Raw genomic sequence first — 21,425 nt, 5'->3', positions numbered from 1 at the left:
CCTCACAATGTAGGTTATGCGATTCATGTTTGAATCCAAGAAACATTGATCTGTCAAATATAAATAACCTGTTTTAATTTAACTTTTTGATTTGTATTATTAGTTTTGCAGTCTGCTTGCCTGTAGGTTTTATTGGTTCATGATTCATTCGTTTGTCTCAACCAGACACTAGAAACTCCTCAGTCTAGAGCATTGAGATAACAATTATTTCACGGTTAACTTGGTAAGAGTGAGACAAACTCACTAGACAAACAATCTCTATGTCTAAAGTCAATTTTTTACATTAACATCCATCCTCTGTGACAAAATAAAGTGAAAGAAATGTCAAAAAATGCCTCATTTCCCAATGTTTAAAAAGAGTATTAAATAAAAACCTGGACCAGCCCCTTTAACAAAATAGGTACGTCCCTGGACCATGTCCCACTTTCTGCATGATCCTGATGAAACCAACATGACCTCTTAGGTGAAGGTTTGTAAAAAAGTGACAACAGTGAAACCTGTGACACAATCTGTGAAACTCCTGAGAAGCTCACCTGATGTGGTGTCAGCGTCATCTAGTGGACAAACTGCAGCCATACAGGTAGAAGAGAGTTTCTTATGCAGCTCAAGGCCTCACCTCAGTGTCTCTATGATGATGATGATGATATGATTTCGATACACGCAGACGTCATCGTGTTGTGTATATGAGGAGCTTCTTGAAGAGCCTAAAGAAATAATACTAGTTTGTCTTAAAGGGATAGTTCACCCAAAAATGAAAATTCACTCATTATCCGCTCACCACTCTGCTGATGGAGGAGTGGGTGAAATATTTGAGTCCATAAAACACTTTTGGAGTTTCAAGGGTAAATAAGGTCGCAACCAAGTCCACCAAATTGACTTTGCTACTGAGTAACTATTTTCTCTTAATTATACTTTGAGTATCCAAAGTTAAAGTAAAGTGTATCCCTAATAATTGTTGAAACATCAGCTCCATCATTGTGGGATCTAATGTTATCTGCTGGCTCTGATTGGAGCATTGCACCATAGCCCTTCTCAATATCGAGAAGGGCTATGGTGCAATAATGTGCTGGAGTAGACAGTAAAAAAGAACTAAAAAATGCATTTACTTAATAATTTAAAAAACTACAAATACATGGAAAATGTATTATAGTAAAACTACAAAAACAAAGTAAATGTACCTTGCTACATCCCACCACTGATCATAGTGTGTAAATTATCAAATGTTCATAAATTGCTTTTAAATGCTTAATTACCTTAAAAAAGTAATCCACTCTGGTAGCAGTTTTTGCCATTTTTCTGTTATTTATCCCACTGCCTCTACAGTGTAGCACACAAATAAAATGAAAAAAAGGACTATAGAATGAAATAAAGAATGAAAATTAAGGACATGAGGAGCTTTTTACCATTTTTATTGTTGCTGGAGGCTCTAATACAATATGAATCATAAGCTTTACAAAATAAAAACAGAACAAAAATACAACAAAAGAGTCCCCTCCAAAATGGAAACAGTGAAAGGTTTCCACAGAGACACAAAGACAAACTGTGACCCCCAACAAAGACATAGTAGGTGAGGAGAGAGAAGAGTTGAATAAGCCGAACAGAGGAGAGGCAAACGGTCATGTTATACACAGTGTAGGGTATTGGGTTGATGACGAGGGTGTACCCGGTGATTATAACAGTCTATCCCCCATGTTTGATAAGTCTACATTTTCACTGATTGCGGCCCCATGCTCCCACACAGGCTCTCGTGCATGCGGACAGAGTGGAGAGTAAATTAAGAAAACAACAACCTTCAAACGCAAACTGAAGGTCACCCTCGTGTTGGCACCGTTTACAACGGCCAAAAAATGACAGTTATACATGGACAGTTATAATTTTATACAAATATATCAGGGGGGTGCCATAGACAAAATAGGTGCAAGAGATAAATTTGATGTGCATAATAATGGAAGCCTCTACACCACAGTCTATGTCCGTTTCCTCACCAGAGGAAAAGCAGGGCCAAAGTTGATCATTTCGAAGTGACTAGGGACACATCAACTGTGAAAACTTCAGGGATTATTATAACATTGACCCTCAAACTGTAAGATTATCATTAACCGTGGTAATACTATCATTATATTCATAACATGGGAGAGAACAGACAGAGAATAGAGGAGTGAAGAGAGACAGAGGGAGTGAATGGCTTCATGGCAGATGAGATGCATGAAAACAAAACCAGACCGAAAAAAAAAAAAAAAAACACAAAACAAAAACAAATAAAAAGCTAAGCATTTTCTCCTTTTTTTGTTTTTCCCACAAATAACCCAGAGTGCAGCACTGAAACAGGCATGGAGGGAGAGACGTAAAGAAACAGAGAAAAGATGGCAGAGATGAGGCTGAGAGAGTGAGAGAAGTCAGAAAAAAAAACAAACCCAAAAATGAACAGTAGCATCTCTAGATGTTTTGTTTGCGTTTGAGCGCCTCCACCAGGTCGTACTTCAGAGCCTCCTGCTTTGACTTGTCAGCCAGAGTCTGAACACTCCTGTTCAGGGGAGACAGAGAGAGGAGAGACAGTCAGTGTCTGTAAGATCAAATAACAGCAAGAGAGACTGAAAAAGTTTCTCCAACAAGATGTAAACACAATCTGTGAGTTGAGGAGAAAACAGAGGAACTGAATTGTTTTTAAAAAAATGTCAGCACAGTCCAGTTCTCCTTCTGTGAAAAATATGAGTTAGAACATATTAAATGCAAACACACAACACACATGCTACATTAATGTCAGGCAAAGGAAACAAAATGTTAGAGTTATTTGTTGTGACACAACTTGTTTTGAATCTAACAGCGACATAAATGAGCCTTTTAACTGAACAAAATTGATTTTTTCATTTATTATTTCTGATAATTTTGTTTCAACATTTTTAAGTTCTATGCAGTGCTTCCACACTAAAAGTCATAAGTGATTTTCTCCTGTGCTAAACAGAATAAAAACCCCATATGAGAAAAAAACCTGAATCTGTGAATCCTGACATGTTAGTGTGTGGAATCTTCACAGACAGTCCATTAGGTTAAACCTGCATTGACATGCCTACATAGATTGCTGTAGATTGAGCAGTCGAGGTGCATGCAAAAATCATACAGCCCTGCATTTCACCTAGTTTTTTCTTTTAACACACAAACACACACAGCTCGTCGTGCCAGGTTGTACCTCTGACCCTAGTCAATGAAGATCTGACGCTGGGTGAGGACCTGCGACAGCTCCTTCTGGAGCTGCCGGTACTTTTGGTTATCAGGCAAAGACTCAATAGATCTGGAGCACAAGGAGGAAGGAAGATAAAGGGATTGAAAGAGGGGATAAACAGAGATAAGAAAAGAACAACAGCAGAAATGTGAGAGGAAAGGTAAAAACAAAAAAAAAAAACTTTTTGGAGAGTTTGAGGAGAGGCGTAGAGGAAGGAGAGGAAGTGAAGTAAATGTAGAAAGAAATGCAGCTGTAAAGAAGGGCAGTAAAGACAGGTTTCAATAAAATCGTGAAATGACAAATGAAGAAATAGGTAAGAAAGTATCAGATCAACAGAATGAGTCACAGAGTTACTGACTCTGGCTTCCAGTGAGACCAGTGCAGTTAGAAAAACATATTCTGCAGATCCTGATGGCTGGTGAAGTGCTGGGGAAAAAAAAGAAGCAATCCAGACAATTCATATCGTGTTACCTTAAGCCGTTGACAATGTCCTTGGTTTTGCCAAAGTAGATTTCATTCAGTGTGGAGCGGATCTTGTTCTCCATATCCTGGAACAAGAAAGGAAACATTCTTTACTTATACCATTTTCTGTCTGTTATCTAATTTCTGGACTCGATTTGGAGGCTGTAACTAGTCCTGAACATTAAAGTTATGAAACAATGCACATCAGTCATTTTACTGTCAACAAATACAAACAAGCAGGACACTGGCAGTTATACTGACTTCAACGAGGCGGCCGATGTTGGCGATGTGGGGTGAGGATTCTCCAACCGTTTCGTCTTTTTCCATCTGTGAAACGATAAAACACATGAAGTTAATGGAAGACGAGAACACAGCTGGAAGCATCAGCAGCTGGTTTTGCGGTCATACCTGTCTTGTAAGGCTGCCGCCCAGGTTCATGGTGCCAGAGCCTGTCTTGGTTGTCTGGAGCCACAGCATGACAGTGGAGGTGAGTTTGTAGTGAGCAGTGCGACCGCTGGACTTCTCCTGTTCGCACAGGCAGACCAGGGAATCAGAGAATAGTCCAAACAAGGGACTTAAAAGTGAACAAGAAAGTTTTGCACTGTATCACATCTGCGATTGATGATGATGATGATGATGATGCATATATCACTGATGATTTTAACTGCTGCATTAAAAGAAATCCCCTCTTGTCTTCCAGCATATCAAATAAGATAATTATTTTACCTGCATGGCAACAAAATATAAAATATAACAGATTAACCTCTATTATTAATGTTATTTACATTTGAAGGTGTCTCTTTGGTGTTTTAGAATATACCCTTTTGACGCATTTATTTTGCATTTATATCAGGCAAGGAGGTTGTTTTCATTGCAGTTTTTCTGTTTGGAGAATAAATCAAAAACGACTGAACTGATTTTATGAGCCAAGAAGAAATTCCAGTTCTAAACATGTTTTAAATGTACTTTTGAATTTTTATATCAGCTGATTCTTACCTGCACCTCCACCACATGGATGGAGTCCCAGCATCCTTTGATTTTCTTGGATCCATCCCCAGCCTTCTTGATGAGAATAACTCCAGCGAAGCCATGATCCAAGTCCCAGAGGTAAACAGAGGACACCCCACCCTCAAAGTACCTAAATTAGACAAATGTCAGGGGTCACAGGAGGACCATGTCGACTGCTAATTCAAAAACTCAGCATGAAACCGCTCCGCTGGTACTCACAGGTCTCTGTACTGGTCAAAGGCATTATTGGCTTCGACCTCGAGTTTCCTCAGGCGAGCTGAAGGCATTGCACCATCTTCAATGGGAGGCTCATACTTATTACTCCACGGGGATCTAATGTATGAAAGAGCACAACAGAATTCAGTGTTAACATGTATTTGACATGTTCAGCTGCTGTGGCAGTTATGTGGCTTGAGTGCTCTGCTGCATGTCTTCCTCAATCTCTTTCAGGCTTAGAATCGGCCCCATCAATAAAGGCCAACTAAGCCCAAAGATGTCTTTACAAAAGTTGCCTAAATAAGATCAACTGTACTGACTGCTAAAACAAGCCGTGAAGTAGTAGTATTTCTGTTATCTGTGCCCAGCAGTTTTTAGGATCTACAAATACTAAATAAGAATAATACTAATACATTTCAGTAAAATGAATATTAGTTCTACAATTCACCAGTCTCTAAATTAAGTCCCAGTCTGGGGCTTACGTTCCTATGATTGATTAACTGATCATCATGTAGTGCATGTTTCATGTCTGTGACTCCAGTGCAGTGATATACTTGACCTGTAGGAGTCGCCGTCTCGGTTGTAATCACAAAGCAGATAGTCTTTCCCCACCACCTTGTCCCGGGCGATCTTCAGGGGCTGGTCTACAGAGGACAGCAGGTCCTCACACAGACTGGGCACCTGGAAACAAACATACACAAAAACGTTCAATAGATTCTTGCATTATCTAAAGCACAGATACAAGAGTCCAGCTGCTGCAGCACATCTGCTCTCCTCAGCTACAAGATTACAAGCTGTTTTTGTCAATTAAAAAATGTCTGTAACAGATGTTGATTCAAGAGGAAAAAAAGCAACCTCCCAGGACTGTGGTTCAACAGAGTAGACAGCAAAACACAACAATCTTTGCATCAGATTTTCTCCTTTTAAGACAAAAATAATTTGAAAGTTCTGGTCATTCTCTCACATTCCAGCCTCGCTCAATAAACAGAGGTTAGAGAGCGGAGCCAGAATAAATCATCAATGGGAAACCTAATATCTAGAGGATAAGGGTATACAAATTACTTCTCACAGACTGATATGGACCCCGCTCACTATGACCTCCTGCAGCAGAGCATAGACACAAAGGAGGCTCTGTTTTACCTAAAAAGCCAGCACAGCCCTGAATACATACACACACCTGACCGCCCGGACTGGGTGAGACAATGGAGGCAGGGGTGACCAAAACCGCAGGGACAAACAGGGGAGAGGTGATTTCAGGTGACTCTTAATTGCCAGGAAGCGTTTGAGCAGAGATGGTGGAGCGTAAATGTGGCCGGCAGTGGAGGTGACTGACAGCTGGGATAATAATCACTAACAACCCGACACAGTGAGAGAGCTGAGGTTAAAGGTGTGGGAAGAGGTAGGTGAGTAGGTGGGGATGGATATGCCCAAAATAAAAGGTGTCGTGCAAACAAATGTAAAAGTGTGATTTGATTTGTGTCTGTTTTGGATTCCTTTGTCAGACACAGGAGGTGCAATTATTTCGAAATAAGAATTTTGAAGGATGGAACCAAATTATCCATTCAAAGGTATGAGTGTAGATAAAAAAATAAAATAAAAACTTCCACTGACTCTACCAGATACCTATATTAAAGTCTAACAGCCCAACAAAACACACATACACACCCACATTGTAGATTCAGACAGAGGGTAGGACTATTAGAAAGATCATACTGAGTGGTTTAACACAAGAAATACATCAACAAATTTGAGCTCAGTTGAAATTAAAGTGTAAATATGGTTTCCTTTATGACTTAAGTATTTTTTCTTGCATTCAGCAAACCTTTTTTCTCAGGTTGGCAGAGAAACAAGAATACAACTCAAAAACAATCACACTGATTGTACCTTTCTGTGTGAATCTAATTTATTATCTCAATGTTTTGTCATTGTATCATATATACAGTATATACATCATACAGACAGATTATCTAGTAATGGTCCAACCAATACATCCTAATTGTTGGACTATGATATAGGGCTGCATATAACTATTTCCATTATCAATTACCTTCCAATTACTTTGAATAATCACATAATCGCTGTGTATAAAAATGTCTAAACCAATTCTCCACATTGACAATATCAACAGATTTGGTTTTGGGATTTTTGCTAAAAACTGTCTTAAGAATGATTAATTGAAAATATATGTTGATTCATTTTCTGTGATTAAAATTAAACCAACGGATAAACACTGTTCTAATCTGTTTGAAAGTTGCTACTGACAGGCTGAGTTATCTGGTCAAACACTGACTCCAACATATAAGCTTGGGTAATCCTTTCAACAGAGGGTCTGCTACTTTTGGAATGATTAAAACTGGGGTTTGTTTTAACATTACCTTTACCCTGACATGGCAGTGTGTTTTGCCTGTAAGGAAATAAGGAAAAGCAAAGACTCACCAGGTCAATGAGGTCACTGAGGTTCTTCTCGATCTGCTGAGGCGGTAGACGCCTCATCAGGTCCAGAGCACAGTCTAGCTGCTGGTCACTCTGAAACAAACAAATGAGCAAACACATAAATTCACACACACATAACCAGCAGAGCCAACACTTTACTTTACACTTCACTTTATTACACTGTATTAGATTATAGTTTAACATATTCTTTAATGCTTGACAACACAACAGCTTTTTATCAGCCTGAGTAGTCTATGTTACAAAAAACTAAACAAAAAGTCTCAATTAAATTGTCTGAAGAAAATGTTCATCAGCTCCAAAGAAAGCCCAGGAACTTTACATTTTACAAATTGTTGTAAAATAAAAACAAACTTCACATCTTTTAGACAACAATGCCAAAACGCTCTGATATAAGCTTTGTCACAAATCATGTAATTCAATAACCACTGCGCGAGGTGAAATAACTGAAATCAAAGATTAACTTTTGGGGAAAAAGGATGATGATGACAAAGATATAACTAAACTAAGTAATCAATCTCATTTTGTAGTACAGACTCAATATACACAGGACCATTTGTATTTACTTTGAGTCATTAATCTTAGTAGTAGTTGGTAAATGCACAAGCTAAGGTGTCAAGAGTTCAACACTGACTTACTGACACAAAATATTGTGTCACTGTATTCCTGAGGCTCTATCTGTTATTTAATCTGAATATGAGGCTTGAGCAGACTGTCAAATTAAGTGGGAAGTCTTTTAAGGGTAAAAGTTTTCTTTGATTTAATCCATCTACTGCAGCTCAAGTAAACACTGTCCAGGAAAACTAAAAAGACTTTACATGATATTCAGATAAACATATAGTTTTGCACAGAACGAGTGCTGTGGCTTTTGTATCCGATTGCTGTGACTCAATGAAGGATATATTAACGTCCAGTATGAACAAAAGAAATGATAACAGCAAGCAAAACCTGTTTCAATGTTCTTATGGGAATCAAACCAATGAATTCAGAAACGAAAAGCTAAACTGGCAAGATAAGCTGCCTATGCAAATAAGTTAATTACAAAGCTTTATAGCTCTGAGCTGAACTGGCTTTACAAGTTTTAAAGCAGGTTGACATTTAGTGTGCAGCTGTATTATGTCGGAAAATATACGCAAGAATTGGATCAGGACTCTAATAAACAAAACAACCACACCAAGTCCGTTTGCTTCACTAACAGTCCAATGATAACGACCTGCTACATTCTGTATGATGGTATGAGAAGAGTTTCTGTGCAGGAAGTATTCACACCCTTGCAGGCAAACTGTGAGATTACAGACAATATTAGCTCAGTCAACTGAACAGCACTCATGATGCATCATGTGGGTATTTTACAGAGAATGGACAAAAAGAGGATCAAACCCATTCAAGAAGCGCAGGAAACTATTCTTTGATTAGAACCTTTCACACCTGGTCACACCCAGAACAGTGAGGTCAGTGCAGATATTGACCGTTCAAAGAAAGCTCTTCATTTGGCCATGGTTGTGTGGCATGTGTGTCATGTACAGACATGGGCCAAATTCAATTCATGTTAGGTGGTGCAGGTGACCTATTAGAGAGCAGACATGAAGTTGAATTGTAATCAGCTCTGGATCAAACAGCAGCAGACAGTATGGATTTGCAATGAGATGAACTACCAACAAGTGAAAATGTCAGGTACAAAACAATTCCAACATTTGCTTTTCAGAATTGGCAAAGAAAATCAAAATACATGTTTTCAATTGGAAAAGGTTTGTAAAATAATAAGTCTTAATACAATTCTACAATTTCCTCTTTTTTTTTTAAAGTGTGGCCTTTTGTTTTTGTTCCACAAATAAAGTGTTAATTTGGGTCAGCACAAGAAGCACCTACTGTGTGTACTGTGTACTTATACTATTGTTTTCCAATTTGACTGGTGTGAAACGTCTTGATGTTGGACAGATCATGGAGTAAGCCCAAAAACAAAGCACCTGCTGTGACATTACTGGCCGAACCAGTTCACATTATCAGGATCTCATAGAGGAATCCACCATAATCTCTGATCTAATGTCCGTCCACACAAACACCACGACTAACCGGTGAGTATCAAAAGTATCCGTCACCGCCCTCCCACTCAGCCATCACTGTCAATTGTGTCTAAAGCTCATGAACTGGAAGATTCACAGTATAATGAACTGAACAAACAGCAGCTTCAGTAGGTGTGAAACCCAAGTTTTCTCACCAGACATTAGTTCAGACATAAATAAAAAAATAAAATAAAAGGACGATGCAATGGATCAACCATCCGCCGAGCTGAATCAGACGGGTTTTAATACATCTCATCCTGGTATCAGTGCATTTACAAGATCACGTATAAAACATGACACAAGCGTCTTTTGATGCATTTTCCTCAAAGTCAACTACAAAACAGTGCAAGAAGATCAATATTGGAACCAAAGGAAGGCCAGTTTCTTTTTTTGATGACATCTTAAGAGTTGTTCACTCTGGCTTGTTTTGTTGTGTACTCACTCCACACAAGTAAAATAATGTGATCCAAGTCGATCGTTGATCTTCAGTTTGTCAAGCAGCAGACTCAGTCCTTTGACTCTCGCTGATCAACATTTCAGTAGGTCGTATGTACACTGCTTAAAAACAAAGTCAGCCCTACTAATGTCACAGTCTCTTTGTTATGCACACACTTCAGGATAAATGAAATGTAAAATATTTAACTTTTCTTTAGGCAAGAGGAACATAGCTTGCGTAACACAGCCTTCCCCCCAGAGGTTTCTCTCCCTTAAATATGCAGTAAGCAACAGGATATTAGCAAGCAGGCCAGCCACAACATGAAACTCTGTGGAATGTGTAGGAAGATCTCAGTAGGTGTGTAATAGTAGGTTACTGGTCACACTACAGTCTTTACATCTGAGAATTCTCACACTCTGCCATAAAAAAAAAAATCACCTTACTTCAGCTAAAGTCCCACAGAGACACAGACTTTATCACAACTGGTTATTACTAAATGTTTGTGGCCCAATTTACTTAAGTGTTGGGGAAAGAAAATCACCAAGAGAAACACAAGTTCACTGATTTCTACAATTCCAAACAAACTCAGGTACTCATGAAGGATGGCAATATGAAAGAGTTTTCAGCACTCATCCAAATCCAATAAGAGATATACTTCAATATCTATATCTAAATCAACTACAGCACTAGTTTTCTGCATTGCCACATACTCTCTTGTCAAACCATTTAAATTCTCAACTCTCTCTCAACCCTCCAAACCGACTCTTCTATGAAGTAACTCCTCTAAAGTGTGTAACCCTAACAAAGTCCACAAACTGTCAAAGGACAGTGACTTGTTAAGCAGAGAACGCCCTCTTTCCATAAACATTTTTATAAAAGGGTGACCCTGAACATAACAGTCTCCAGCCAACGTCTCCCGTGCCATTCCTCTCTCCTCTGAGTGAGCTTTTTCTCCTGTCTTCCAATCTCTCGCAGCCGATGAATCAGTCTGCTCCATCGGACACCTGCGATCCTCGACACTGTGTTTACCAGTGATCCCATCTCTGTGTAAACACTTGCTCAGACCTACAACCCTTCGGGGGTCAGGGCTAGAGCGGTGTTAGGAAGAGCCAGCAGGATGGATGAGGTAAGGCCGACTGTGGAGGAGAACCATATGCACTTCTCAACTCGGACGTGTGATAACAGCACTGTGGTGGTGCTGAGCTCAGTCTTGTAAACAGTGTGAAAGCACAAGATGGTGTACAATGCTACAATAGTTCAAGTCGAACATTTGCTTTCTGTAAAGCTTAGATACATGAACAATTATGAGGGTGTTACTGCTACATATGGTTAAAAGATAGGAGAAAGCAGCAGGTGAACAATAACTGAGGGTGTGATTTGTAGATTTCTGTCAGATCATAACATTTCCCAGAGACAGTTTTGGATCAAACTCACAGGGCAGTAAAAAGCTGAGCAGCAGAGGAGGCTGACAGCTTGACATGGTTGGGAATAGGAGGAGCAAGCAAGTCTTATTTTAGCTACAGGCACTTGACTATTTTAGCTTGCGTGTGTGTGTGTGCGTGTGCACGGCTGGAGGATTGTGTGAGTGTGTGTTACATTAGGACTCCTCTCTAATACTGTTCACGAACTTGTGCCAAATCCAAAACATCCTGTGCTAACTTCAAGCCCGTGAGGCTAACGGCTAACTTGCTACTGGGCTAACAAGCAGCCAAGATATCGCTGGTGCTGCTAGCCGCGAAGCTAACGCATTCGCATCCGGTACACTTAAGTTTTGCAAACGGAGCGAGTCAGATGAGCGTCGGTGGTTTATACACTTGGCTCCCGGCTGCTGCTTCGGCTGCTCCTCTCAGGTTACCTCCACGGCTAGCCCCAGCCTTAGCTTAACACCGCTAGCCGCCGTTAGCGCTTAGTTAGCTGGAGGCAGCAGCCGCAGCCCTCTTCGCCCCGACACCGTCTCTCCCACCTCCTCTGCCGCGGCCCTTACCATGTCTGCGGCGGTCTCAGCGGGGCAGGGGAGCACGGATTCACCGACGTCTGGACACCTTAGCTTCGCTGCTGGTTTATCGAGTCGCTCCTCGCTCCTCTCGGGTGTTTTTGCTGTTCGTCGCCTTGTGTTTTTGACCCCCCCAGCGGTAGATGTTTTTTTTGTTTTCGCCTCACCCTCACTGAACCCAGCCCTGTCAGCTAAATTCACTTCCTCGACCGGGCTACAGGAAGGAGGCTGCAGGCAGAGAAACGGGCCCCGGTTGCACGTCCGGGTCACTCTGGGCTCTCTCCGCAGCAGCCAATCGCCGAGGAGCGAGAAATGCATTGCCAAGTATGGAAAGGGCGGAGTGGTACAGTAAAGACTGAGCTGCACACAGGGAGCTGCACGAACACCTAGCTTTAACAGAACGAGCTGACATTCATGTAAAACAACTAAATACTGTGCACTTGTATTTTCATCTGAGATCTTCTGCCAACCCTGATAATATGATCATTCATTGATTGATTTATTATTGAATATTTATACTTGTTCGCACCACGTTCTACTGTCATAACCTCTGATGTGCGTTTACTAACAGGTTTGATCACGTTATTAAATATTAAGTATTGTACCTTTTGATTATTTGATTTTATACCTGTATTCTTGTGTTCTTCCTTTATGTCATGATATTTGTTTTGATTGTATCTGCGTGATGATTGACTGTCTTGAAAGGCACCCATAAATAAAATGCATTATTATTTATTATTACAGAAATCCATTTATTATTTTGAATTTGTTTATTGCCAAAACCCAAAACTCAAATCCTTTTGTTTTATTTTATTTGTACTAGCTTTGCCATAATTTTTTTACATTTATACTGGCATTAAAATTTATTAATGTACCTTTTATTTTGAACACCCCTTTTGAGTTTAGTCCAGCTGAATGAAATATATGACTGTTTCTATTGAATTCAACTTTTTTTGTGTAGTCACAATCATACATTATCGCAAGGTACTTTATATAATGAGACGTTCCGAACTCGTAGATGAGGTAGCAAATCTCTTTTTTAAGAATAGGACAATATGGTGGATATCCCTTGTACTGATGATCTTTAAGAGTTCATTTGATTAATGGTATTTTTGAAAAACTGAATTGAAGTAGTCCCTGCAATGTAAAAGGATGTTGAATAATAATGATCACTTTTTTGGTTTGCTAGCATGAATTAAACTAAGCTGCTCCCTTAAATTAGCTTATTACTGCATGATTACATTTCAAAAGAGCTGCAAACTAATGACCTTGGATGACAAATTAATGACTATTTTTCAGAGAAACAAATAGGCTTCTACTATTCAAATGTTTAAAGTGGACAAAGTCTTGTGTGGGTAATCTTATTCAGTTGTAGGTGACTATCACAGTTCAGACAATATGTGAGTGAAATCTTTTCCATGATCCTGAGGGTAGGGCACTTCCTGTAAAGAAAAGGTCATTTCATCACTTCAGTTTCTAAGTTATGTTTTTACTGTGATTATAGCAGCCATTTCTCAGGGGTAGCAAAGATTGTAAAAGATCTTGAGGTGTGTCAGGGTAAAAAGAAAAGCATAAGTGACCCATTTATAAATGCTTTTCTGAAAATCTCCATATGAAAGCCATCATGACATTTTGTAAATGGACTTTTCTCCCTGAAGCTGTGTGTGCATCCTAGATTGTTTGTAAATGGTAAACCTGCCTGTAAACCCCATGGACATCTGCATGTTATTCATTGTTTGGGCAGCACAGCACTTGGACTTTCAGGAGTCTGCTGGAATTTCAGAAGAGGAGGACAAATCCATACAACCCTGAAAACAATCAGAAGGATTTGGAATGCATGAAGTTCTTTTTTTAAACTACACATATTTTTGATTAGAAGATGGGGTGGCTCAATTTCTCTCCCAGAGTATGTCAAATCTAGATGATGTTCCAGCTGAAACATATTAGAGAGAGTTAACCCAGTTGCAGATATTCTCAACAGATGTTACTGTCTGTGTAACATTATGTGGGAACCCTATAGTTTTCTGTTCAGTATGGTGAGTGTTTGCATTATTCCCTGAGCATATATCCTATGTAAGTGGTCATGAACACTTTCACCAGCAGTGAAACCTTGTGATGTAAAGAACTTCTGTCAGATGAATAAGATGCCAGACAAGAAACATTAATCTTGTTTTAGCCACTATGCACTGGTTCCCTATATGTTTTAGGATTTATTTTACGATTTTACTGATTACTATTAAGGCTATTCATGGCCGATATAACCACTTTTAGTGCCTCTCTAACTGGCTTGTAGCTTGAGATAGTCAGACACAGGCCTGCTATCTGTCCCACACCCACCAGATAAAGACCTAAGGTGACAGAGCCTTTGCAGTCCAGGCCTCGAGGCTCTTCAACGCTCTGCCTGAAGAAATCAGATTGACTGACTTAAAATTCCCTTCCAAACACATACTTTTAGTAGAGAGCCTTTCATGATTTGACTTGAATTTCAATTTTGTATGAATCTGGCTTTTGACTTTTATTAATCCTTAATTCCGATGATTCATGAGTTATTCGCTTTTATTGTTGCCTTATTTTGAAAAGTGCTGTATAAATAAAGATGATGATGATGATGATGATTATTATTATTATTATATTGAATATTGTTAGTATAAGGTGATCAATTATATATATTATACAATGTTAAATATCTCATTGCTTAGAATTAAGAATATCACAGTGAGGAAATTATTTACATATACTACACACACACACACACACACACACATATATATAGCCATCATTTGAAGTGGGCAAGTACAATATTTGTTAATATGAATGTTCCAGATGTATGTTAATATAGCAGCTACATTTAAAAAAACAAACTAAAGGGAATAAACTGAGCAGTGATTGAATGAGGTTTATTATCTGAGGAGGAAGGAGCGTGCAGGAGGTGGTCACGTCACGACACGTTGCTCTCGCGATATTTGACGGAGCTGAGTTCCCGGCAGAAAACATGGCAGGAGAACAGGGACGGAAGTGGGATCGTTGCCTCGCAGATACAGCTGTGAAAACAGGTGAACGTCCTTCACTGCATGTCGTGTGATAATGTAACACTGTCACCAGGCTGTATACAGCATATTACCCCCGGGTTTTAAACTGTGGGGTCCAGGTCCAGGCTGGAGCAGAGGTCATTCTCTGATGGAGATCCGTGTGACCGAGCTGAGACAGTTTACTGAGGTCAACTGTAAACATGTCCGCTGAATGGATTCAACTGCGTGTTTTGATTATTGCAGAGGAAGAGTCTGATATTGAAAGACCACGTGGCCTCAGGATTCATGTTATAGTCTCCTGTGTCTCAGTGTTAGAACAGTGGGTGGTGAACACATGCGTCAGTCTGTCTGTCTTATCTCACTCCTGTCTCTACATCTCTCACAGCCTGAATCAATATTTTACATGTTAAAGGCAGCAGGGAGAAAAACGGTCCCACTCACGAGTTCATGATTTTCGAGCCCATCAAAACTAAAGTTTGCCTCAGTGGGTTCTCAGGGGTGTGAAAATGAAATACCAGAAACATGTGGTTTTGGCTGAGACTGTCAGACGTTCAGTCTCCATGAAACTACATGAATCTGAAAGTGGTATTTACCACTGAGCAGGGAGTTTCACCACATTAGTGTTTTCAGGTTGTGATCCTACAAAAAAGCCTGAACTCTTGTAAAACTTACTAAACATGTGTCACAGCCAACATCAGATGAGGAGTGTGGTTAGTGTCTGAATCTCAAACCTCTGTCTCTGTGATCCCTGATACTGTCTTCAACACCCCATTTACATCTGCTATTAAAATGCATTTTTGATGACCGGATTGCAATCAGACAGAGCTTGATCACATTGTGTTCAGATTGGCCAGACAACCTCCGGGGGTTGTCTCTGACGGATTGTGAACACATTTAATGCAAGTGTAAATGCTAATGCATCCGCAATCCACATGCAAAAACACAACTGTTCCAAACCAAGAGGCAGCGGCAGCCAGTGATCACATGATGTAGCCCTCTTCCCTCCTTACCTGTGAATGCATTGGAAGTTGTAACCACTCGAAAAGAAGGCAAACACAGTAACACAGCATTACAGATGGCTTCTGTCTTCTTCTGTCTTTTTTTTGTAGTTGGTTTTTGGACCTGTGCAAATGAGAGAGCGATCTAACCTGAGCTGGACACAGCTATACCAGTGTGAGACACTCATTAATACCAGGTATAAATGTAATCCGCTGGAAGTCATATCTGGATACGAAACATGTTTTATGCCATATGATCAAGTAACAAGCACCACATAATATATTGTTGTTGTTTACATATAGGTATGTTGCCACTGACAAGATGAGCATAAAATAGTGACTTGGAGGTTTCGGATCAAGTTTATTTATAGTGTTTGGTTCTGTACTGGTCCAGCACTCGAAATGCCTAGACTGGTAAACTGTTTGTACCAAGAGACACCAGGGAAGTCAGCGCTGGCTCAATAAAATGTTTCTTGCTGGAAGGAAAAACATCTGTATCGTGGCGTCTCTGAGCTCAGTGTAGGGGATTGCCAGCTGTACCAACATGTCTGTTAGTCAGAGAAACTCAGCTGCATATACTAACTTCTGCTTAGGGGCTTGTTTAAAAAGTACAATATTTTTGTCAAAATTTCACATGATAATTCAGGAACAAAAATTCCGGCTTATTTTGTGTAACATTGTGTGAGTGTATCAATAACGCCTCTAGCCTACTTATATATTTAGCACCACTGATTTTGTGGTCAAACTCTTGGATCTCCTACAAAGGAGACGTGCTGCCCTTATAAAGGAAGCTCAGGATTTTACACAGTAGCCAACTGGCCAATGATAAAAGTGAAGAAACCACGAGAGCAGTCAAATCCAACTTCTTTTAGCAAAGGCAACGTCAAACCAATTGCATGTGGATTGATGCTACAGAGGGAAACAATCAGCAACATCCTCTTCAGAGGAGGAAAAAACAGTGTTTATTGGAAACATGGTATTTATATGAGGAACTAGGGTGAGAAAGGCCAGTAATAATTGTAGTACAACTCAGCACAGTCTCATTTGTTTGAACTGATGATGTTGAAAGGACTGTGTGTAACTTTAACTAAAAAGATCAGAACATGTTTCTCTGTAAAAACTGAACCAGCCCAGCCAATTGTCACTCACAATTACATGTATTTACTTTTGCACTTCAAAACTAATATTGTGAATAATTCTGTACAGTTCTGCAGTTTGTTTTCCTACAAATACACCTTTCTATCCCTGTACCCTGTATATGCTTTATATTAACAAGACGAAGAGTCCACAGCAACATTGGAGCCTTTGTGAGGCTGTACTTTGATGCAGTGGTGTTCTGACTTAAATATAAACATGCTCACAGTAACAATTTAAATGTGCTGATTCGTAGCAGCTTTAATGTTCACCATGTTAACCGCTCACACCATAAGTACAGTACATTAGTATGATATCATTAGCTATTTAACAATAAACACAAGGATCATATTATTTCTTTCATTAAAGGTTCCCCTGAAAGAGAACCTGTGGGAGCCTTCAAAACTCAAAAGGTGTTTAGTTTGTCCTGTCTGGGCTACTGCAAAAAACATGGTGGCCTCTGTCGAGAGGACCCGCTCCTGGTTTAAATATAAGTATTTCAATTTAAAGGACTCATTCTAGGGTAAAGAAAACACAATTTTGTACTATTTAGATGAAACACACCATGAAAACATCACTAGGAATATTTTGTATTCAATTTCTAATAGATCACCTAAATCTTACACCCTGAACCTTTAAAGCTCAGCTCAACAGTGGCCCCTCCAAACAGTTTTAAAAAATGTGCTTTCACAATCATTTTAAAATAGCAATGTTGAGCAAAAGAAAATGCCAGCAGTATAATTCACGAAGTGGTGATGATTGCAAGTGAATGTGTCATTGATGCCTTTTGCAGAAAACGTCAGTAATGAGAAAAATAACAATGCAGTTAACCGGCTCTGAACCTGTCTACAGAACTTATTGTGCGTCCTCAGGCCTGTGGGTTATACAATCATTCTACTCCAGCACAAATGTTTTTGTTATAATCCATCCCCCTTGGAGATGTCCAGACGAAGAGAAGTGATGCCAAAATGAGATGTTGATCTACCCTCACATTTTGCCAGTGCTTTTTACTGTATTTCTGTCAGTGGAAAAATCGTAGGTTTCAAAAATGCTCTGGCTGGAGAGCAAAGACAGAGCGAGGCTGTAACAGAGTGAGGATCTTAACTTTAAATGTTTTCTCGACAAGGAGGCAGAGGATGGTGATTTTTTTGTTGTTGTTTTTTTTGTCGACGTGCCGTGATAATGAGGACGCACAGGAGCGTTTGTGGTCCTGTCTGACGTGTAGATTTTGTAATAGGAAACAGTTTGAAGGTTCTGGTTCAGGCAAAGAGGTCATGCTGCATAGCTCTCTGAATCCAATTAAGACTCGGAGGGGCCCAAATACTTGTTTTTATGTGTTTTCTGTGCTGGCTGGTGTGCTGTTGGGTGCGGTGTGGCCTGCAGCGAGGTGAAGTTAAGCACACAAACACATTCCACCTCGAGATCCCGCTCTGGTCGAAGCATTTCTAACAACCCAGGCAACTTCTGTGCCTCCGACTAACCTTTTACTTGACCACGGTGTCAAGACATCACTTAACCTGCGTGTGTGTGCACTCGTTTACAGATTACCTCCCCTGCCCTCTGCATCATGAATACTGACCTGGCTCCTTTTTAACTCCGTTCCCCCTTTCTCGCACCCCTTTAACAGTTTCTTCCTCTCTTGGACGTTTGAGCTCTTGCTGTTTTTTCTCCCCCTCCCTTTTCCTAATGAGCAATGTCATACTAACTTTGCTGCTATTTACCAACTCCTGCATCAAATGTAAAAGCGGCCCCCCTGCAGACCTCATTACAACAGATTTACATCTATGCCAGTACGTGCCATACATCCTGATTCAGACGTGATCCCATTACCTGAGTATTTCAGTCAAATCATTAGGGCGTGTATTTTGATCGAGCCACTCATACTTTCTTCCTTCCTCCCTGCAGTAACTGGCCTTGGTGTGGGCATCATGTTCTCTGTCCTTTTTTTTAAACGTAAGTGATCTTTTATCAAGTTAACCCAGTAAAACAATGTTGTTTTCTTTAAAGATTCTATTTTAAAATGCTATTCCCCCCCCGCGCGCTCTTAGGTCGGACGTGGCCTGTGTCATTGGGTTCAGGTCTGGGACTTGGCATGGGATACGCCAACTGCCAGCATGAGTTCAGGTCACCGTACCTGATTCACGGACGTCTGGTTAAGGTGAGCACAGAGGGTGAGATGAGTAGTTTCGTTTGAGGTTTATGACACACTGACACGTCATGACACATGGTTTCTGTGTGTGTTTGCATGCTAATCCTCAGGACCAGTAATGAAGGACTAAAGATGATGAGGATTCGCCACAGAGTCGCTCATCTGTTTTTCAGTTGTCTTTGTTTTCTGTGCTGTTCCTCTCTGCCATGGTGCTGGTGTCCAACGATGCACGTGTTTGTAACAAAAGAGAAGTCAAAATATTTAATAAAGTCATAATGGAAAACTCTGTCTCTCTCTCGCTCTGTTTTTCTGTGTGCATGTTTAAGAAGAAAGAAATGTGGTTTTGGGGGTGGGAGGTAATTTTGTGTGTTAATGAGCAGGGAGACTTGAACTCCTGCTGTTTTGGAATGAGGGCCAGGTTCAGCATCTGCAGCCCTATGAGTGGGAGGATGAAAACTCGCACACAACGATGGAATTAAAGAAAATACAATCGGTGAAGGAAATATCGGAAATTACAACCATGCCGCATTTATGAAGCGCTTTTTCTCGTCAAAGCACTTTGTCCGTGTAATGCATTTCTTATTAGGGGCTCAGTGTCTTGCTCAAGGACACTTAGATGCTTCCTATTGCTAGGAAGTAGTTTTTTTTGCAAATAGTGTGACCTGAAAAAACTGCTTTCTGATTTATAGAATCAGTTTTCTGATATCAAGACAGGAAAACTCTTAGATCATATGGAGAGTATACGTGTTGTTAATGCAGCCCTGTTTTCAGTTGAGAGTTGGACAAGAGCTGTTCTCGTCACTGGGAGTTTGAAAATCGCATCTTCATATCAGCAGGAATCTCTTACATCCTGTGTATTCATTGGCTGAGGTTGTTTTGAGTGTGATTGATCACTCATGTATGATTTCATGGGTCTGCTTCGAGAGAAGAGGAATTGTGTGTGTGTGTGCGTGCGTGCGTGCATACATGCGCACATGTTTATCCAGCCCCCCTGGTGAAGCACAACCCATGGAATGCAGAGGAATGCCATTTCTGGACTGGAGCTCAGTGTTATTACTAACAGGTGAGTTCTGCACTTTGCACGTCTGAACATCACGCATGTTGTACGCATTCACATCAAAGAAAAAAACCCACTGTTGCATGCCCACTCTGCTACACACTCACATTTTCCCTCCCTCCGTCGCAGGAAAGGTTTTCTTAGCAATGTTAAGTATAAGCACATACAGTACATTCCTGCACACAACAGAATTAAACCCGCTTCAGTGTGTTCAAAGGCCTGTTTTCTTCAGCGCCGGGTGTACTGCGGTGCTTTAGACACAGAGTAACCCTGTCAGAAATTAAGCCGTGTCACTCATCCCCTGTCCATTAAAATATTTGTTTGCAAGTGAAGCGTGAAACAGATAGGGGGACTTATGAACTCCAGCCAGGCTGAACACCTGCGAGCAAGGAGCACTGACGGGATGAAGTGTAGGAATGGTGTGTATGTGTGTGTGTGTCAGTGTGTGACAGAGAGAGAGAGGGTGATGGGGGATGAGAGGGGAACTGGTCACATAGGTGAGGTGTATAAGGACAGCTAAACCCATCGTCTGTACCTGTCTGTGCCTGTCTGAAAAATGTCTCCAGGATGATTCACAATAACCGATTGAAAAATCTTTATCCAGGCGTTTTTTTATTTATCTATCAGGGAAAAACTGGTTAATCAATACTGGTGTATGTCATGGAATAAAAGGTGAGACGTGCATGACTCCAGGCTGAAACGGCTGCAGCTGATTTACTTTTAAAAGACAATGAGGCCAATGGTGATGGAATTCAAATTAGCAGATTTAGTGCTTTACTACTTTCCATGACATCAATTTCCAGGCACTGGTGCTTAACATTTCATTGTGTTTAGCTATATAATTTTCAGATGAAAATAGTCTTTGCTCCACTACAGCACATTTAAAGCTGGAGTTAATAATTTACTTAATAATACTTTTTTTGCAGATGACATTTTACATATGAACCAGTAACCCATGAGGCACTGCATGCTGCAGTTAAAATAATCCAGAATTCATACAATGATGGTGCTTTACATTAAATGGTGCTTTGCATTAAAATTGAAGGTAAACAATAGGAATTTTGAAGATCACACAGCAATCGAACACTACAACAATAAAATATTGTTTCAGATGAGAAAAGAGTGAAAAGATTTTTAAAAAACATTGTAAAATAATAGTAAGATCAGAACCAGGAGAAATCACACACTGCAAAAAATGTGTGTTTAACA

General features: G+C 40.1%; 2 protein-coding genes across 3 annotated transcripts; one reads left to right on the top strand and one right to left on the bottom strand.

The window, feature by feature from the left end:
* Positions 1-1,393: 1,393 nt before the first annotated feature.
* Positions 1,394-12,182, bottom strand: capzb (capping actin protein of muscle Z-line subunit beta). 2 transcript variants are annotated; one of them, XM_020107645.2, is made up of 10 exons: positions 11,841-12,182; positions 7,343-7,432; positions 5,466-5,587; positions 4,910-5,023; positions 4,679-4,820; positions 4,091-4,207; positions 3,944-4,009; positions 3,692-3,768; positions 3,188-3,289; positions 2,307-2,524 (listed from the first exon to the last, which is right to left on the bottom strand). In XM_020107645.2, the coding sequence occupies exons 1-9, from the start codon at positions 12,165-12,167 to the stop codon at positions 3,196-3,198; spliced, it is 1,149 nt and encodes a 382-aa protein (XP_019963204.1). In that variant the 5' UTR covers positions 12,168-12,182; the 3' UTR covers positions 2,307-2,524; positions 3,188-3,195. The 2 variants fall into 2 exon arrangements, with proteins under 2 accessions (XP_019963205.1, XP_019963204.1); XM_020107646.2 differs by lacking the exon at positions 3,188-3,289 and having other exon boundaries at positions 1,394-2,524.
* A 2,585-nt stretch (positions 12,183-14,767) lies between these two features.
* LOC109642733 (mitochondrial contact site and cristae organizing system subunit 10) lies at positions 14,768-19,445 on the top strand. Its single transcript, XM_020107643.2, has 4 exons — positions 14,768-14,902; positions 18,916-18,963; positions 19,059-19,168; positions 19,270-19,445. The coding sequence occupies exons 1-4, from the start codon at positions 14,842-14,844 to the stop codon at positions 19,276-19,278; spliced, it is 228 nt and encodes a 75-aa protein (XP_019963202.2). The 5' UTR covers positions 14,768-14,841; the 3' UTR covers positions 19,279-19,445.
* Positions 19,446-21,425: the final 1,980 nt, after the last annotated feature.

This window comes from Paralichthys olivaceus, chromosome 2 (assembly GCF_024713975.1).
Source record: "Paralichthys olivaceus isolate ysfri-2021 chromosome 2, ASM2471397v2, whole genome shotgun sequence".
NCBI classification, from domain to species: Eukaryota; Metazoa; Chordata; class Actinopteri; order Pleuronectiformes; family Paralichthyidae; genus Paralichthys; species Paralichthys olivaceus.
Note: the sequence above shows the minus strand (reverse complement) of the source record. Positions and strands in the feature narration are given on the sequence as shown.